Genomic DNA, 19731 nt, shown 5'->3' on the forward strand with positions numbered 1-19731 from the left:
CACTCTTTCCTCTTGATTGCACTCTCCCCTCTTGCTTGCACTCTCCGCTCTTGCTTGCACTCTCCGCTCTTGCTTGCACTCTCCGCTCTTGCTTGCACTCTCCGCTCTTGCTTGCACTCCCCCCTCTTGCTTGTGCTCTTCCCTCTCTTGCTTGCACTCTCTTGTCTTGGACTCCCCCTCTTGCTTGCACTCTTCCTCTCTTCTTGCAGTCTCCCCTCTTGCTTGCACTCTTCCCTCTTACATGCGATCTCCCCTCTTGCTTGCAATGTCCCCTCTTGCTTGCACTCTCCCCTCTTGCTTGCACTCTCCCCTATTGCTTGCACTCTCTTGTCTTGGACTCCCCCTCTTGCTTGCACTCTTCCTCTCTTCTTGCAGTCTCCCCTCTTGCTTGCACTCTCCCCTCTGGAGCGCAATCCCCCCTCTTGCTTGTGCTCTCTCATCTTGCAGTCCCCCCTCTTGCCAGCGCTCTTGCCCTCTTGCTTGCGCTCTCCCCTCTTGCATTCTCCCCTGTACCTGCCCGTGCCGCTCCCCCCTGCTCACCTTCATGTCCGAGGTCTCGTTCTCTAGCTTGCACAGGTGGGATGAGTTGTCCTCCAGCTCCCGGCGGAGGTGGCAGTTCTCCTTCTTCAGCGCCTCCACCTGGCGAACCAGCTGGTCGTAGGAGGCCACGGAGCCCGCCATCTTGAGCTCTCCTGGGGCCCGCTGAGGAAGAGGAGGAGGAGTTGTTAATGAGAGGAACCAGGACTGGCGCCCGGGGCCATCGTGAGCCAGGTCAGATACTGGCACGTGTCAAGCCGGGGCTCCAGAACCTGCAAAAGTCACAACTCAAGGGGAGATGAGCAATCCTTGTAACAATCACTGACGCTGTCGGCTACCATTAGTGCAGCAAGTGCAGTGGCACAGGGGCCAAGGGCCCGAAGAGGCGATTGAACCCTGACTAGAGAGAAACCTGAACCCTGACTATGCTGTGTCTTACTACCCCCAACAGCAGTGAAATGAGCATTTATTCCTTGCTTGCACCAGGACCCATTGAAGTAAACAGTGATGGATGAAATGCTTGAATCAACCTGAGCCACTGGTAATTACTCAGAGGCACATTCCAATACATTGTTTTTCCCCCACCATGCCACCTAAATTTAGATCCAGTTGTATGCAAATCAGTCCTGACCCCTGCTGCAGTGGAAACACTGCTGCCCGAACTGCACGGCAGGTCCTCCCTGAACCGGAACAAAAGCAACCCAGGACCGGCCCTTGTTAGGGCTCATCAGCCGCGTATAACTTGGTTCCGTTCCAGTAAGACAGTGTGCAAGGGACCCATGTCTGGGCATACCCGACGCATGTAGGGCATCAAACTGAAGTATACACAATATGATGGATGGATGCTTGAATTATTCTCAGACACTGGAAATTACTCTGCCTGAACCCCAATGCATCGTGCCCACCGTGTCCCTGGAGCCGGGCTGCTGCTGGCTCTCTAATCGAGGCAGGAGCTGTCCTGGGTGCTTTTATTCTGGTTCGGGGAGGACCTGGCAGTTCAGGCTGAACTGTTCCTATTGGAGCAGGGACAAGACTGATTGGCATATGGCTGGGTCTAAACTGAGGTGGCACGGCGGGCGGAAAACGATGGCTTGGGATGTGGGCCTGAGTAATTACCAGCGGCTGAGATTGATTCAAGCATTCATCCATCGCCTTGTTGTTTTTGCAGTTGAGGCATCAGGGCCCCTGGCATCCTTCTAACAACCCCTGATGCTGTCCTTCAGGGCCCAGATGACCAGCGACCAGTGACCGGGCACTACCGCGACCTCTCTGAAGTGCAAAGGGCCTTCTGCCAAGGCTTTGATCCTGGGCGAAGTGGGGTTGGACCGTCAAGTCTTACTGTTGGGGCAGAACGTCTGGTGCTGGTCTGGTCCTGGTCACTGGTCTAGTCCTTGTTTGTGGTTCGGTCCATATCTGTGGTCCATTCCAGTTCCTTGGTATTCGCTCACGGTCTCTGGCCCAGTCCAGGCCCCTGATCTCCGGTCCTGGTCTCTGATCCAGTCCTGATCTCTGGTCCAGTCCAAGCCTCTAATGTGGTCCTGGTCTTTGGTCCAGTTTACGCCATGTCACTGGTTCAATTTAGGTTCCCTGATCTCTGATCCTGGTCTCTGGTCCGGTCCTGCTCTCTGTTCATCCTGGTCACTGGTCTCTGATACAGTCCTGGCTTCTGATCCAGTCCTGGTCTCTGGTCAGATCCTGACCTCTGGTCTCTGGTCCAGGTCTCTGGTCCAGTCCTGGCTTCTGATCCAGTCCTGGTCTCTGGTCTGATCCTGGCCTCTGGTCTCTGGTCCAGTCCACAGAAGCGCAGTGCTTCACTAGACAAAAGGCTAACACTATACAAGCGACATTAGCTTTATTTTATCCAGTTTTGGGGACTCTTGGCGTGTCAAAGTGTCCATTTGAATTCAAATTTTGTCCCCAGATACTTAGGGGGAACCAATCCTTGCAGAGTGCATTTCTTTTTCAGCTAGTCACACCATATGGGGATGCAATTGCCACCTTGTCACTTGTGTAGTAGAGGTGAGCAGTCTGTACCCACAGCAAAGAACATAGGATGTGAGGTTGGGCCTCAGCCCAGCCCTTTCTGTCTCACTTCCCAGACTTACCGGAGAGAGACAGTAGGGAATCCTCCCAGTGAGGTGTAGGTGACAAGACCTGCCCCTCCCTACTAAACACTGCTGCCATCAGTCTGCAGTAGAACTGGATCTTGGGCGCCTGGACGATAGTCACTCACGCTAAAAGGGGTATCACTTTTGGTGGTCCCCAAAACTCTAACAGAGTCTGTCTATAAGGAAAAGCCTCTTTTTTTGCATGCTCACCCTCAGCGCTTTGGACTGATGCTGCTGGTTTGTCAGCTCTGAGAGTGCACGGAGGCCGGGTAACCAGACACCAGCACCAGTGTGCTAATCCTTTACAAAGTATGTGTTGAATTGGCGATCCCCAATCGGCACAATTTAACTGACTTGTACGTCTCAAGCGTTTGATAGCAGAGGCACCCACTGTAATATTACGTTGCTGTCCACCCGGGGCTGCAGCACTGATTGTGCCACCTGAGCGTCACAACACACAACTCGACTCGCAGCCGGCCCCTGCAGACTTGAGGAGCAGCGTTCAAACCGCTAGTTAAGCTTTGCCATTTACACTATGGCAAAGCCAAACCTCCCTTAATTACATATATATCCCCAAGGAAGGCCTATCGAGCCGTAAGGCAGGGTGCTGTATACATTTTTATGTAGGACATGTACATTAATATGTCCTAACAGTAAACCGCCCAAATTTTCGTTTTGATTGTGGAAATGCTAGTAGACCCATTGGCGAGTACGGAGTTACAAACTGACACTTCAGCCTTGCTAACCTCTGGATAGGACGACTACAAATGGTACTTCAGGGTATGAAATTAATCATGACATTAAACCCGACTTAATGGCCAAGTCAAATTTAATGTCACTTTTAGGGAAAAGCAACTTTTAGAAAGTTGTCGCTCTGTTGTCCAGTTAATCTAGTGGCCATTCACAAATGCCGGCCACCAGACAGCCTTCTGCCCTCCTGGGGAATTGTGTCGATGATTCTCAAACACAGGAACAATGGAAGCCTGCTGGAGAGGGAGGTGCTACCTGCCCCTCACAGGAAACCACAGAGGTTTGTTGGCTCAAAAGGCGAGCTCAAAGGAGAAGCCGTCTTGAGTGGCAAATGGCAACCACACACCTGAGGGGCTGCCAGTTTGTTCAGGTCACCGGACTGACAGCAGGGACATAGAGGGAAAACCAGGTGCCAAACCATTTTTTAGTGGGTGTGTAGCTCACAAATAACCACACCTTTAGGATGGGCTACCAAGCACCCCGCACGAAGAGAAGGGTTCAGACTGAATAGTGCACTCCGGGATAGCTAAGATATCTTGCATAGCTGAAAGTCATCAAAAGGCAGAAGGGAACCTGATAGTTCATTAGCTAGTGACCTTTTCATCCCCCAAAGGCACTTTCTGGGCATAGATATGTCACTCTTGGCACGCAGAACCTCAGATCACATCTGGACTGGAGAGAGGACCGAAGAAGGACTGGACCTGACAAGAGAGGCTGCACCAACAGCTGGACTGCAGCTGCTGCTCCTTGGGCTAGAGAGGAGGACTGTGCCTGTGCTGCCTGGCTCATGGAAAAGTCGCTCCAGAGCCCCAGTCAGACAACTGGTGAACTCCAAGAGTCAGTCGGCTGACTCCCTGTTCCAGCACCGGGGCTATAAACGCTGCAGTAGCCATTCAGTTGCCCCATCCATCGAATCGATGTTGATCGCCGATATGCAGCCAAGAAGATCATTCCTCAGTGTGCAAAAGTTGCAACCGAGTCTGCTGGACCTGGGAGAGTCGTATAAGGGAGAAAGGGTCCCAGGATATACAAACTTTTTTAAAAAACAAACACAAGAGCAATCACAGAAGAATACAAAAAGAATACAACGAAAGCTGCCCAAGTGTTATTTAATCACACTTGGGCAGCTTTCTGATACCTGATACCTCACTCAAATCACTATCCACCTTTTTCCCTTCCTTGGCACCCCGCACTATTTGATCAAAGTCTATTGTATTTATTAGCAAATGTGTACTTTCCCAAAGTGTGATTAAATAACACTTGGGCAGCTTTCTTTGTATTCTTTTTGTATTCTTCTGTGATTGCTCTTGTGTTTGTTTTTTAAAAAAGTTTGTATATCCTGGGACCCTTTCTCCCTTATACTGCTCTGTTACCCAGGTCCCAGTGATTTGTGGGTTTACCCTTTGCTTTAACGGACCTGGGAGAGTCGTCAGAGTGTAGACTGGTTACCAATGACGGACACTAGCTCTCAGCAAAGTAAACCGATGGACCTGCTGTGCAAAAGAGCCTGTAGCCCACATGCAACAGGACTTCTGCTGGATGAAAGAGGAGAGAAACATGAACCCTGAAACTAACAAAGCTGAACCCCAACCACTGCCCGAAGAATAGCCCCAGGAGGAGCCCCGTTGAGCGCACAGCACCCAAAACATCTTTCAGCATCCTCAGCATCCTGTATCCTCAGCATCAGGGCTACTCCATTGAAGTCTATGGACCACTCCATTGAAGTCTATGGTGGTCCTGTCATAAAGTGTGGAACTGGACTTGAGACTGCTTTAGTGACAAGGTAACTGTCCGGATTCTCCTTATTGGCCCACTTGACCTTCTCCCTGGCAGAACTGGTCGCCCATCCCGGGACGGAATTATCAAACACAACTCCTTAAAACTTTTAAAAAGTTTCCAAATTTTACAGTTTTCAATGCTTGTATTCGCTTTGGACTAAAAAGCTGAGATTTACGTTTCACTGAAAAATCTAGATCTCCGGGACCCTGAGGTGGATATTGCTCATCTTGGTGTTTGAAAAGTATAAAAATATAATCTATTTTTGCAAATTGGTATTGGATTTATTTCACATTATAGGCAGTGCATGCAGAGAGGGCAAGCAGGCACTGTACACAGGAAGAGGAGAGGACATAGACTAGACTGCCAGTGCATGCACGAGAGGGAAGAGACAGGCACTGCCCGAAGGCAGGGGCAGACAGACCTGCACTGTATGCAGAAGGGGGCACATAGACAGGCACTGCATGCAGGGAGGAGGGAACAGCCCCTCAGTCACACCAGCAGAGTGATTGACAGAGCGGACGGCAACATGGCACCACACGAATGCAGGAGCAGGAGTGGAGCTGGAACCAAAGTGGGAGCACCACATGAATGCAGGAGCAGGAGTGGAGCAGGAGTCAGACTGTGTGAGCACCGCATGAGCACAGGAGCAGGAGTGGAGCCGGGGTCACTGGGGGCACTCCTTTGGGAACTGTTCACTGGCAAGTGCAGGGTCAGGCTCCTGACCCTTGCTGGAGCAGAAGCTGAGTCTTATGAACTCATGAAGGGCACCCTGATTGAGGGAATTTGACTCACAGCTGTGGAGTACAGAATTAAATTCAGGGGGCTCAGAAAACCCAGAGTCAGTACTGGGTGGGATTTGTAGACTACATAGTAAAAACACTAGGTGGCTTGTTAACTGGAAGTAAAGTGCAGGATTATGAGGGGCTTTATAATTTGTGTATGAAGGAACACATTTTAAGTAACTGCATCAATGAAAAGTTGCATCAGTACCTGGTAGACCTCGGTCCAATTTCTCCCCAAGAATTGGGAATGAAGGCAGACCACTGGGTCAAATGAAGGGTCAACTCTACCTCTCAGGTGGGGGAGGCGAGGTCAAGCACACATCTCAGTCCCCACCATTTTGGAGATGAGGGGACCCAACCAATCAGAGAGAGGCTTATGCCCCCCTCCCACTGGAGGGTGGCATAATAGGGGGTGATTCCGACCTGCACACCCCTGTAACCCTCCTAAATTTAGTATTTAAGGGTGACCTTGGACCTTGTCCCTCAGATTCAAGAAGAAGAGCGAAGAAGGACTGAAGAGCCATGCTGAACGAGGAAGAAGAGGACAACAACTGCTTAGGCCCCAGCCCTACCGGCCTGTCCCGACTTCAATCTGCACCACCGAGACCCTGGTGCGTCCAGCAGCCATCCAGAACCCGGAGGACCTGTCCTGCTTTCACTAATGAGAACAGGATTTGCTCAACCAATGATTCCAACACAGACCCCGGATCCACCCAGCTCCGCAAGTCTTTAGCACTCTGCACCAGATGCCCATGGCTCGAGTTCCAGTGGCACAACACCACGAGGGGGTGATCCCTGACCTGCCTCAACTTTCTACCCGAAGCCTGCAGCCTTAACCTGAGGGGTCTCCCCAGCTCCAGCTGGTAAGAAAACCCAACTCCCACAGACAACCCTGCACCCGATGGCCCCCAGCCATGGGCGGCCCAAACGACAGTGTCTAGGACACCTTCAACAATCTAACTTACCTCTCTTGCTGGTGGTCACCCTCAGGAACCCTTCTCCACTGAACCTGAAGCCTTTCTTCCAAACCAGAGAGCTCCATTGGAATCACCAGGGCTCCCGGCGTCTCCTTGGCAACAAGCATCCGGCCGCCTCTGTGCCGCTGGTGGTGCAGCTGTTGTGCTGATTGTTGGCCCCTGCAGTGCTGACTTTGACTCTAGGAACTTTGCGTCCACAGCCCAGTGGCCTGCTCGTGAGCAGCCCCTGACTGAAGGCCCCCTACCCCATTGTCTAACGTTGGGCCCCTGCACTCTGCACCCGGCCGCCCTAGTGCTGCTGGTGGTGCTATTTGAGTGTCTCTTTGAACCTTGGTTCTAGCCCCAAACAGCCGTTCTTGCAGGTTGTTAACTTACCTGCAGACCGATAACATTCTTTTTCTCCATAAGAACCCATGTTGTGTTTTTTATCTCTGAAATGTTCTGTGTTTACCTGTTTTTAAATGAAGCAAAAGTAACTGTGATTAAAACATAAAATTATCGTACTTACCTTTGTATTGTAGGACCCACAGTGTGATATCTACGCATATCACCCCGAAATGTGGATGTAACTGAAAAGTAACGCAAAAGTAATCCACAGCAAATGTAATGTATTCGGAACTGTTTTAACCCCTTCGCTGCTGCGGACATTCCGCTGCAGCGCTGGGGGGGGCAGGGGGGCAGCGCGGTGGGCCTGTGCTCATGACGGAGCCGCTCCGTCATGAGCCACAGTTGAGCTGTGCTCATGACGGAACGGTTCCGTCATGACTCCGCCCATTTGCGTTGTCGCCCCGCACAGGCGGGGAAACAGCGCCGCGCAGGCGGAGCGGCCGCCGACAGGATTGTCATGACGGAACCGTTCCGTCATGAGCACACGCCAACCGTGGCTCATGACGGAACGGTTCCGTCATGAGCAGGGAAGGGGTTAAAAGAAACTACAAACCTGTAAAGATTCCAATTTAATCTACAATTGCATTTTCTTGTAAAGTTTTGCATTTGATAGCATATTATACTTACCTGTGCCAAGTCCTGCTTGGTTCTAGAAATAAAACATAAGTATACCTTTATACTTACCTAATTGGTCTAGATTCTGTCTCTGAGTGTGTGCCATCAGTTGTTGACTGAGTGAATACAATAAATGCTTAACACACCCCTGATAAGCCTCACTGCTCACCCGCACTACCACAAATAGAGCGGTTAGAGATTATCTAAGTTAGCCTCTGCTATACCTCTGGGGTTCCACTGAACTCTGTGCACACGATACCGTACTTTGGTATAGTATATACAGAGCCAGCTTCCTACATTGGTGGATCAGCGGTGGGGTCTAAGACTTTGCATTTATTGGACTAACTTAGTCAACACCTGATCACACGAAAATAATCCCCAAATTGCCTTTTGCACAACTCTTTTTTTTAATTGACTACTTTCCAAATTTCTAAAACTCTTGGATTAAGTCCCTGTAGTATATTTTAGAAACTTTAAAAACTCACTGAAGTTAAGGGGGGAAGTACTTTTTGTGTAGGTCTTCTAAGAAGAACCCCACTTTATTAAAATAATGAGCAACCCAGAGAGGATGGCTGAGGAGTTTGACCTCACCTCTTACTCCAACCTAGAGGTTAGAGAGCTAAGGTTTCTCTGTGAGGCTAAACAGATAAGAACTGGGTCCAACCCTACAAGAATACAACTCCAGGAGTTCCTGGCAGGGCGTGCAAGGGATCATCCCACTACCGGAGTTGAGGATCTTCAAGCAGTAGGAGAAACTAGTGAGGATGAGGTCTTGGGCTTCTTCCACCTCAACTACATAGGAAGGATGGGGGCTGTGTGCCCCATCCCTTCAAACCAAGGAGTACAGGGTCTAGATCCCACAGAAGTAGGGCTGGCTCTATACCAGACAGTGAGGACAAATTCCCTGAGGAGGCCCACCTTTCAGCAAGGATGGCCAAAACACTAGATCTAGAGACTGGGCTCCTAGCACTAGAAAAAGAAAGAGCAGAGATGGGCCTCGGAACCATCAATGGTGGCAGCAATTTAAACAACAGAGAGAAGGAAGGATCTTATGACCCTAAAATCCCCAAAGGGATTGTCCATAAATTTGAGGATGGTGATGATATCACCAAATGGTTCACAGCCTTTGAGAGGGCTTGTGTAGCCAGGAAGGTGAGGAAGACTCACTTGGGGCACTCCTTTGGCAAGTGCAGGGTCAGGCTCCTGACCCTTGCTGGAGCAGAAGCTGAGTCTTATGAACTCCTGAAGGGCACCCTGACTGAGGGAATTTGACTCACAGCTGAGGAGTACAGAAGTAAATTCAGGGGGCTCAGAAAACCCAGAGTCAGTACTGGGTGGGATTTGTAGACGACATAGTAAAAACACTGGGTGGCTTGTTAACTGGAAGTAGAGTGCATAATTATGAGTGGCTTCATAATCTGTTTATGAAGGAACACATTTTAAGTCACTGCATCTGTCAAGAATTCCTGTCATACAAGGGAAACACGCCCTTATGTAAACAGGAGAGCTGTTACATAACTCAAGGGAAACACGCCCTTATGTAAACAGGAGAGCTGTTACATAACTCAAGGGAAACACGCCCTTATGTAAACAGGAGAGCTGTTACATAACTCAAGGAAAACACGCCCTATAAAGGGAGGAACCGGGAGGTACAAGGCTGTCGGATATTGTGTTTACACCGACGTACCTGCTTCGTGAAGAGCAGTGTTCCGGAGTGGTGCTCCAGTAAGGCAAGAACGGAGGTAGGTCGAGTCGTTACTCCCTGGGCCGTGTCTTGCCCCATCGTCACCTGTGAAGGACCCGGAAGCTCTACCGGTCAACCATTGAGCTTCGCTTTTTGACTCGGCTGAGTCCAAGCGCAGTGGCGCTTTTGCTGGTTGGAGTCGTAACTCCCAGCCCGACCAGAGACACAGGGACTGCCAGCTGTAACGCACACCAGGAGGTGTTTGCCGCGTTACAGACTCGGAAGTCCACAGGATCGATCGAGCGGCTGCTCTCGGTTCAGTCTTCTTGCTTGTGATTGGGGTATCGGTGACGCATCACCAGGAGGTGACTCCGCGTCCCGGTGCAGTCTGAGGAAGAGGTTGAGCGGCTGCTCCCTTCAGGTAGAGACCCCGGCTGGGTGTTTCCCTGACTCCTCGATTCTCCCCAACACTCTTCGTGCCCCTCACAGCCTACCGATTGGCATTGTCGGCCATTTCATTTCTGCCCTCTGTTGGCATACGCCGGGATCGGCGTATATGCAGAGGACGGTTAGGACCATCCGTGCTGTGGGCTGGTAACGTACTTAGCCTGGAGGATTCCAGTGACTATAACTTTTGTTTGTTCTTTGTATTTTATTTGCCTTCATTAAAAGAACTAACCCTTCACAAGTGGTTGTGTCCTCATTGTTGTGTCTGTTAAACGATCCTGAGACGTTCAGGGCGTTACAGCATCAATGAAAAGTTGCATCAGCACCTGGTGGACCTCGGTCCAATTTCTCCCCAAGAATTGGGAATGAAGGCAGACCACTGGGTCAAATGAAGGGTGACCAAACCTTCCACTGGGGGTGACCAAAAAAAGGGGTAACAAAACCTCCTCAGGGAAAAGAGGGTGACCCCCCTCAAATGATACAAACAAAGAGTCTTCTAAGGGCCCCCAAAAACCTGTTCAGTAGGGTTGATCTCAGAAGTCTTCCCAGTCCTCTGGTGGATATAAGGGTAAACACCCTACTGGAGATGTTGCCTGTCCCAACAAGAATGCCCCTAGCCCCCCTAGCCCCACTCCAGTTACCACTGGTGTGGATAATCTCCAGATGGGATCAACAGTGTGCCCACAGCAAATCAGGGTTCACGCTGAGGCTGTTCTAGTCTCTGAAGGAGGGGGAGGGTTAGCCACTCTGGCTGTCTGGCCTTCTAACTTGAAAAAGTACTTACAATACCCCTTAGTGAGTGGAAACAGGATAGAAGCCCTGAGGGATACGAGTGCCAGTGTCACTATGGTGATAGATACACTGGTTTCCCTAGAGCAACACCGACTGGAAAAAAAACTATCCAGTCACCAACACTGACAGTGAGACCACTAACCATGCCACGGTTGTGATGACATTAGACTGAAGAGTTGCTGGCCTGAAACAGGTAGTGGTCTCTCCAATACTCTCAGCCTCCTGTCTGCTTGGAAATGACCTAGAGACCTCAGCATGGGCTGAGGTAGAAAGGAAGACACAGGCAGCCATGCTCAAATCCCTGAGTATGTGTGAAGACTAGAGCACAAACTCGAGCCCAGGGTCGACAAGGAGTGTTGGAGCCTGAAAGTATGGCCCAAACTCCCAAGAGAAAGGGTAAGAAGACTACGGGAACCAGCTTCAACCAAGCAACAAGCTCAGGACCCCTCTCCTCAGGGAGATGACCTGTCGGCCCCAGAGGGAACTGAGCCCATGGAGCTTGACCCTCGCCAGGTTGAGCTCCTGGACCCAGGGGGACCCTCTAGGTACCAACTGTGCCTTGGGCAGCAGGTCTATCCTACTCTTGAGAGCCTGCGACAGCACGCTACTGACCAGGAAATGGAAAATGTCAGTGGCTCCCTCAGGGTCTATTGGGAGGAGGGACTCCTGCACACAGAGGCTAGAGGCCCCAAACCGGGTGCAACTAGGAGAGTGGTAGTGCCTCAACTGTATATGGGGTTTTTACTCACTTTGGCCCATGAAATCACCCTAGCTGGGCACCTGGCCAGACTAAAACTTGGGAAAGGCTAGTTAGCCACTTTTATTGGCCCCAGATGTCTCAGAAAGTAAAGGAGTTTGTCAGCTCCTGTATCACCTGTCAAGCTAGTGGTAAAACAGGTGGACACCCCGAGACCCTCTTAATCCCACATCCAGTGATTGGGGTTCCCTTTGAAAGGGTTGGTGTGGACATAGTGGGTCCACTGGAACCACCAACAGCCTCAGGAAACAAATTCATACTGGTGGTAGTGGATTATGCCACTAGGTATCCTGAGGCAATTCCCCTTAGGACTACTACAGCTCCTGCAGTAGCCAAAGCCCTCATTGGTGTCTTCACCAGGGTAGGGTTTCCTAAGGAGGTGGTGTCAGACAGAGGATCAACCTTCATGTCTGCATACCTGAAGCACATGTAGGATGAGTGTCGAGTGAAATACAAATTTACTACCCTTTACCACCCACAACCCAATGGTCGTGTTGAAAGGTTCAACAAGCCATTGATAGGCATGATCACTGGGCTCCCTGAAAAATTCAAAAAGAGATGGGATGTCCTCTTGCCATGCATGATCTTCGCATATAGGAAGGAGCCTCAGATGGGAGTATGGTTTTCCCCCTTTGAACTTCTATTTAGTCATCCTACGAGGGGACCACTTGCACTTGTAACAGAAGGTTGGGAGAGGCCTCTCCATGAACGTGAAGATGCCGTGGACTATGTGCTAGGCCTTCGCTCAAGGGTGGCAGAGTTCATGGAAAAGGCATCCAAAACATTTGAGGCCAGGCAACAGCTCCAGAAACTGTGGTATGAACAAAAAGTTGCACTGGTGGAGTTCCAACCAGGGCAATAGGTGTGGGTTTTGAAGCCTGTGGCACCGAGGGCTCTCCAGGACAAATGAAGTGGCGCTTACCCTATCCTGTAGAGAAAAAGTGAGGTCACCTACTTGGTAGACCTGGGCACTAGCAGGCACCCCAAGAGGGGGATCCATGTGAACTGCCTGCAACTTTACGGTGACATGGCTGATGTGCCAATATTATTGGTCTCTGATGAGGATCAGGAGAAAGAGAGTGAACCTCTCCCTGACCTCCTTTCCTACAGCCCCCAAGATGGGTCAGTGGATGGAGCTGTCTTTTCAGAAACCCTTTTTGCCCCACTGCAGGCATGTCCTGCAACAGTATGCTGAGCACTTCTCCCTAACCCATGGTCAGACCCACTGGTACACCCATGATGTGGACACTGGAGACAGTTTGCCTGTCAAAACTAAAATCTAATGCCAGTATGACCCAGTCATGGAGGGCATGGAGGTCAGGAAGATGCTGGAGTTGGGACTCATTGACCCTTCTGAGAGTCCCTGGGCCAGCCCAGTGGTCCTAGTCCCCAAACCTCATCCACAGGGTGGAAAGAGAAATGAGGTTCTGTGTGGACTACAGAGGCCTCAATGCTGTTACTAAGACAGATGCTCACACCATACCAGAGCTGATGAATTGATAGACAAACTAGGGGCAGCCAAATTTCTCAGCACCTTTGACTCGACTGCACGGTAGTGGCAGATTGGCATGGCCGCAGGAGCAAAAGAAAAAACAGCATTTGCCACACCTGATGGGCACTATCAGTTCACTGTTATGCCCTTTGATCTAAAGAATGCCCCTGCCACGTTCCAGAGGTTGGTGAATCAAGTCCTTGCTGATTTGCAGAACTTTAGTGCAGCTCATCTAGATGACATTGCTGTCTTTAGCTCCTCCTGGCACCTGATCCAAAGCAAACACAAGCAGATGATGGACGGAGCGCTGACATTTTTCAGACACTCACCTCTAGTCACAGATCTGGGTTGAATCCATCATTGTTCTTTAGCTCACTATGTCACCCCAGTTCATACCCAGCAATATGCAAATCAGTCTTGACCCTGTGCCTCATGGGAACAGTCCAGCCCGAACTGCCAAGCCAGGTCTTCCCTGGACTGGAAACAAGCATCCTGAGACCGGTTTCGGGCTAACAGCCCTCATCAGCCAGGCTAGCTTGAATCTAGTGGCAAAGTGAGCTAGGGACTCACGTCTGGGCATACCCTGCCAACTTAGGGCGAACAAAGCAAACACAAGGAGATGATGGACGGAGTGCTGAACTTTCAGACACTCACCCCCAGTCAAAGTTCTGAGTTGAATCCATTTTCGTTCTTTAACTCGCTTCGCCACCCCAATTCAGACCCAGCCATATGCAAATCAGCCTTCACCCTGCTCCTTATGGCCCGAGTTCGAGTGGCCAAACAGCATGAGTAGGTCTCCCCAGCGACCCTGACCTTGGATCCGGTGATCCCTGATCTGCCTCGACCTTCTAGCCAACGCCTGCAGCCTCAACCCGAGGGGCTTCCCCGACCGGAGATGGTACGAAAACCCAACGCCCAAAGACAACCCTGCACCCGACGCCCACCGGCCTTGGGCGGCCCAAACGACAGTGTCTAGGCAACCCTCAACAATCCAACGTACCTCTCTTGCTGGTGGTCGCCCTCAGGAACCCTTCTCCACCAAGCCTACAGCCATTCCTCCAAACCGGAAAACTCCATTGAAATCACCAGGGCTCCCGACGGCACCTTGGCACCCTGCACCCAGGTGCCTCTGTGCCGCTGGTGGTGCAGCTCCTGTGCTGATTTTTGGCCACTGGGGTGCTAATAATAATCCACATTTGTAAAGCGCGAACAATCACCCGTAAGGGTCTCTAGGCGCTGGGGGCCGTCGGGAAGATTAAGCAAGCTATTGCCCAGAGTCACATGGTGCTGGGCTAATCTGCCGCTGGCGCCGGGGATCGAGCTGTGACCCCCAGATTCCGGAGTCAGTCGCCCTGGCTGCGGCGCCACACATCTTCCTTCTTCCATGCCTAACCCCAGGAGTTTTGCTCCCACAGCACAGTGGCCTGCTCGTGAGCAGCCCCTAACCTAAGGCCCCCTGGCCCCATTGGCTAACGTTGGGCCCCTGCACTCTGCACCCGGCCGCTCTTGTGCCGCTGGTGGTGCTATTTGAACGCCTCCTTGAACCTTGGGGAATCTTAGTCCTAACCCCAAACAGCTATTCTTGCTGGCCGTTTACTTACCTGCAGATCGATAACATTCTTTTCTCCATATGAACCCATGTTGTGGTTTTTTCCTCTGAAATGTTTTGTCGACCTGTTTTTGTATGAAGCAAAAGTAACTGTGTTTAAAACATAAAATGTCTTACTTACCTTTGTTTTGTAGGACCCATGGTGTGATATCTAGGCATGTCACCCAGAATAGCAGATATAACTGAAATGTAATGCAAAAGTAATCCAAAGTAATTTCAATGTATTCAGAACTGTTTTAAAAGCAAATAAAAACCTGTAACAATTCCAGTTCAATCTGCAATTGAATTTTCTTGTAACGTTTTGCATTTGAAAGCGTATTCTACTTACCTGTGCCAAGTCCTGCTTGGTTCTAGAAATAAAACATAGGTATGCCTTTTAATAATTACCTAATTGGTCTAGATTCTGTCTGTGAGTGTGTGCATCAGTTGTTGACTGAGTGAATACAATAAATGCTTAACACACCCCTGATAAGCCTCACTGCTCGCCCGCACTACCATAAAGAGAGCTGTTAGTATATATTTAATGTAGCCTCTGTTATACGTCTGGGGACTCCATGGACTCTCTGCACACGATACCTCACTTTGGTACAGTATATATGGAGCCAGCTTCCTACAGGCATCCCTGCCATTTAGTAATTCATTCTTGGCAGAACGTTAGTCACTCTTCAATGGTAGTCATTCACGCACTTTGTGGGTATCTTTGCAGTCATGGTGGGCACCCTTGGCATTACACAGTCTTTTGCAAACTCTGACATTGCTGACATCAGGGAAATCTCTGGCGCATGATGGGCATCTCTGGAATGTCAGGAAACGTTTCTAATTAGAACTTTATGTGTGAAACCCACACGCTGATGTTTGGGGGCAACAAGACTATATTCCAAGAGATGTAAAGCGGATGTTTGAGTCGCACCGTGGGAGTTCCGCCGCCACCACTACAGCCGAGGTCGCCACAAGCACCTCTTGTTAGGTCACGGCTGCGAAGGCTGCGCTTGCGCAGTCTCGCTCCGAGATTTAATGACTTGGAGAAGAGGGGCTTGAACCCGCCCCTCTTCTCCCCTGTTCTCCATTGGCTGGCCTCGTAAATGCTGGCCAGCCACTGGAGAAGAGGTCAGTCACTCCGATTAGGCCCAGTCCTTTTCGGATCGGGGGGCGTGTTTTTTGCGAAAAAAATCAGGGAGGAGACAACAGCAAAATACGCCCCCGAATCCGAAAAGGACGCTGCCTTTCTCCGAGGCATTTCTGCTCTGCCTCGGAGAAAGGCTGTGGTGTGCTTGTTCTGTTCTTATCTCTTCGGGTGTTACTTCTTTAGCAGCCGAACTGGGGAACCAAGAGAAGCCCTACTCATGAGTTTCTAATTCGTGCGAGGAGGCTCTGCACTTTCGAAATCCATCACGGTTCTCACAGCGTCCCTGGGACGCAATTGAGGTGGTGCCTAGGGAATCTTATATGCTTTCAGTTAAGGTAGGCGCGGCGATTCATTTTTTAGGTCTCACCTCTTTTATTGTCAGCCCACGGCATCGGCTTTATGACCCTGCCCCGTAGTCCCACCTCCTCTGACACAGGGAGACAGTTTCTTAAAATGACAGCTCTGTAAACAATATAGATTATCAAAAAAGGACAAAGCAGCCTGGTGAACACTGCAATCAGGAATGGAAAAAACGGGAGATACGGCGACGGGAAGCAGTATTACTGATTGAGAGACTGTTTATTAAATGGTTTATGTCACATGACTAGTAATTATAGTGACGTATTTTCATAAAACGTGTCTTTTTTATTGGTTTGATATGAGATGCGGGGAAATAAAGTGCCAGAAAGAGAAGGCAGTCATTACCGCTGGTGCTGTCGCAAAAAGGTAAATTAGCCCTCCAGAATCCTATAAAGCCTCTGCTTACATACTCGCGTTGCTAATAACAAACATGGCTGCGGCGAATCACGAAGCGACCTCTTTTATCGCGCACATGCCCTTCACAAACATGGTTATCCCTGTCACTAGTTATTCGCAACCCGCCCTTTTCAAAGATGGCCGCAGCGAGGCATTTCGTCGAATCACAGCTCAAGCTCTGCCCCTCTTGAAGATGACAACGGTTCACCCCGCCCTTCTGTTCCTAGTCATATGTGCGCGGGAGCCTACACCCGATCCTTAACCCGGTAAGAGAAAGCACGCAGTACACACCGTAGTGACTCTTGTATTCTCTATTTGGTTTATAGGGCTAGGGGTGGCCTGTGGGGTCCGCTGGGGCCCAGAGATGACCCAGATCTTGGACCACTCTCCTCGTAGGCCGCTATACCGACGCAGACATTGGGAGGTGGGCCGGGCGAGTGGGTAATGAGGTAACTGTCCTCGAGCTTTTCGCTGGTGGCTCCCACTTCACCTGACGTAGATGAGAACAGACGCCAAGCCTTGCCAGCCCTTTAAGGGTTTCGGGAGGTCGGTTTCGAGGCACGTGGTGCGGCCTGGGGTGTGCCCGGATTAGTGGTGGTAGGAGGCTCTGTGTTATGCCACCCCAGCTGACAGCATCCATCTGCTATAGAAGTGGAGTTCAGGAAACCACTGCTGGTACGCCCCACGTCTGTGCGACAGGTCCTTTAAGAGAGCCATGGGGAAGAGTGAACGTCAATGTATGCTGGTAAGGCAGTATCCCCACGTCTGTGCGACAGGTCCTTTAAGAGAGCCATGGGGAAGAGTGAACGTCAATGTATGTTGGTAAGACTGTATCCAACAGCGATACGCTATCGGCAAATGTGCATAATCTGTATAGATAACGCTCCAGTGACCTGAACAAGCGCAAAGGGGCACCTGCGCGGATGTTATTAAATATGCAAAGATAAATGTGGAGACGTTGTTGGGCCTGAGAGTCAACTGACGATCATGTGGTTGGAAATATATTCTGTTATTTTGTATTTATGCAGTGCTCACGTGGACTTAATGAGTTACAACATGGGCTGAAACTTGAGCAACAGTACTGAGAATGAAAGGGTGAAGCTGGAGATCTGCTAGGCTGTGTGTCAAGTACATTTAACTCCAAACGCACTTGCAAACCAATATGTTGTATCTGTGCTTCTGCATAATTCACTAGGTGCCAAAGAATTTTATTAAAAAATACAGGCTGGGCTCAAGGTTCCGTTGGCTAGAGTAAAGCTGGAGGCCGCTATGTTTAAGTTTTTCCCTGAACTTCGTCAGCTCGGGTAGGATCCTGAGCTAACAATGGTAAATATTCCACAGTTTTGCGCCCAACATCCGGATCCTTCTCCTATCGCGATTCTTGTGATTAAATCTGGCTTGTGCAACCCTCTGTCCCTTGCTTGATCCCCTAATGGCAGTGCGTGTGCATTACAGATGAAAACATTCATTTTTAGGCACGGGGAGATTAACTGATTTGCCCAGAATCACAGGATGTTTGAGCCTCAGCCAGCTTCAAAGTCGGCCGCACCAGCCATTAAGCCACATCGGTGGTCATTTAGACTCATGTCTTGGAAGCGGGGATGGGGAGCAGTCACAGCTTCATTGAAGGATGGGTAGGCCGCTTCGCATAGCTATGTTTAAGTTTTTCCCTGAACTTCGTTTGCTCGGGTAGGATCCTGAGCTAACAATGGTAAATATTCCACAGTTTTGCGCCGAGCATCCGGATCCTTCTCCTATTGCGATTCTTGTCGCTTGTTGCTGAAGGGTTTGGTGCCGTGAGTAAGCTGTTCTTTCTGATTTCAACACGCCACACTTTTTTAGCTAACATTTCCTCAGCAAGGTGAGTAAGCAAGCTCCGGGCATTATTTGTACATGTACTGTGCTGATTAATCTATTAAAACAAGCATTTGCAATGCAACGGTCTCGGCATTGTTAAAGTTAGAGCTATTGGCATTGCTCATTTGTTTATGTTTTTGTTTTTAAAACATGTAAAGAAACGGCATTGTTATTTACAATGTCAATAGCTTAATCAGTGTGTGTGTAGGTGGCTCTGTGTGTGGGTGCAAATGCAATAGGTGTCACATTTGAGAGTGATTAAGCTATTGACATTGTAAATAACAATGCCGTTTCTTTATATGTTTTAAAAACAAAAACATAAACGAAAATAATGTCATGAGCAATGCCAATAGCTCTAACTTTACCAATGCCGAGACCATTGCATTGTAAATGCTTGTTTTGCTCAAAGACCCCGGGCTGCCCTCTGGCATTTTAATCACCACCCTCTTACCCCTACCCCCATACATCAAGGCTCACAGACTCCTTAAGCTGCCTCTTCTGCCTCAATTCTCCCTCTGTTTATCTACTAGCCCCTGCTCCTCTCAGCTCGCAGACTCCCTACCTCACCTCTGAAATCTCACTCGTCCACCCTGACAGCCCTCGCAAATCTTTCTGGTGTTTTTTATCTCACTTTCTCCCTCACCTCCTATGCTCAGCTCCACTTCCTTCCCTCATCTCATCCCATTTACTCACCTCCTTCCCTCACCTTCCTCACTCACCCGCCTCTTTCGCTCACTTTATTTACTCATCTGTCGCCTCCTTCCCTCACCTCACCCCCTTTGATTACATCTCTCCTCGTCTCCGTCACTGTCTCCCTCCTTTTCTCACCTCATTCCGCCCCCTGCTGTGCCCTCACTCATTCATCTCGATGGCCCCTTCCTCACAAGGCTACTCCGACCTCTCCACTCCCCCCGCACCCCGCGCCCCACCGCCTTTCTCCTACCCTCGCCCTCTGATCTCGCCTCTACCCCCCTTCACAGGTTTAAATGTTACTAAATTGTTATTTCTTTTGTACTTCACACAGGAACTAAGAAGCGGACACTGCCCTCCGCCCCAGCCCCTCCAGCCTCTACAGGTGAATGACGCTCTCGGGTCGATGGAGGGATTATTAACATAAGGTACCAAAATAAAACATAGAAAAACAAAGTGAGGGAGGGGCGTGGTCGAAGGACATCGCCCCACCTTATTCGGAAGGACGGGCCTTCCTTTGAGTGACCGAAGCCCCGCTCTGTGACCAGGCCCCCCATCTCCACCTATGTCCACCCAGCCCGAGCAT

At 50.1% G+C, this 19731-nt stretch overlaps 1 protein-coding gene across 1 annotated transcript in view; it reads right to left on the bottom strand.

Moving 5' to 3' along the window:
* APC2 (APC regulator of Wnt signaling pathway 2) overlaps positions 1-19731 on the bottom strand; it is a 185614-nt gene that overhangs the window by 86771 nt on the left and 79112 nt on the right. The window contains exon 3 of the mRNA XM_085639194.1: positions 541-702. Coding sequence (XP_085495320.1) covers positions 541-681 — 141 coding nt within the window. The 5' untranslated portion in view covers positions 682-702. The remainder of the gene's footprint in view (positions 1-540; positions 703-19731) is intronic.

The sequence above is a fragment of the Triturus cristatus genome, chromosome 12 (assembly GCF_964204655.1).
Source record: "Triturus cristatus chromosome 12, aTriCri1.1, whole genome shotgun sequence".
NCBI lineage: Eukaryota > Metazoa > Chordata > Amphibia > Caudata > Salamandridae > Triturus > Triturus cristatus.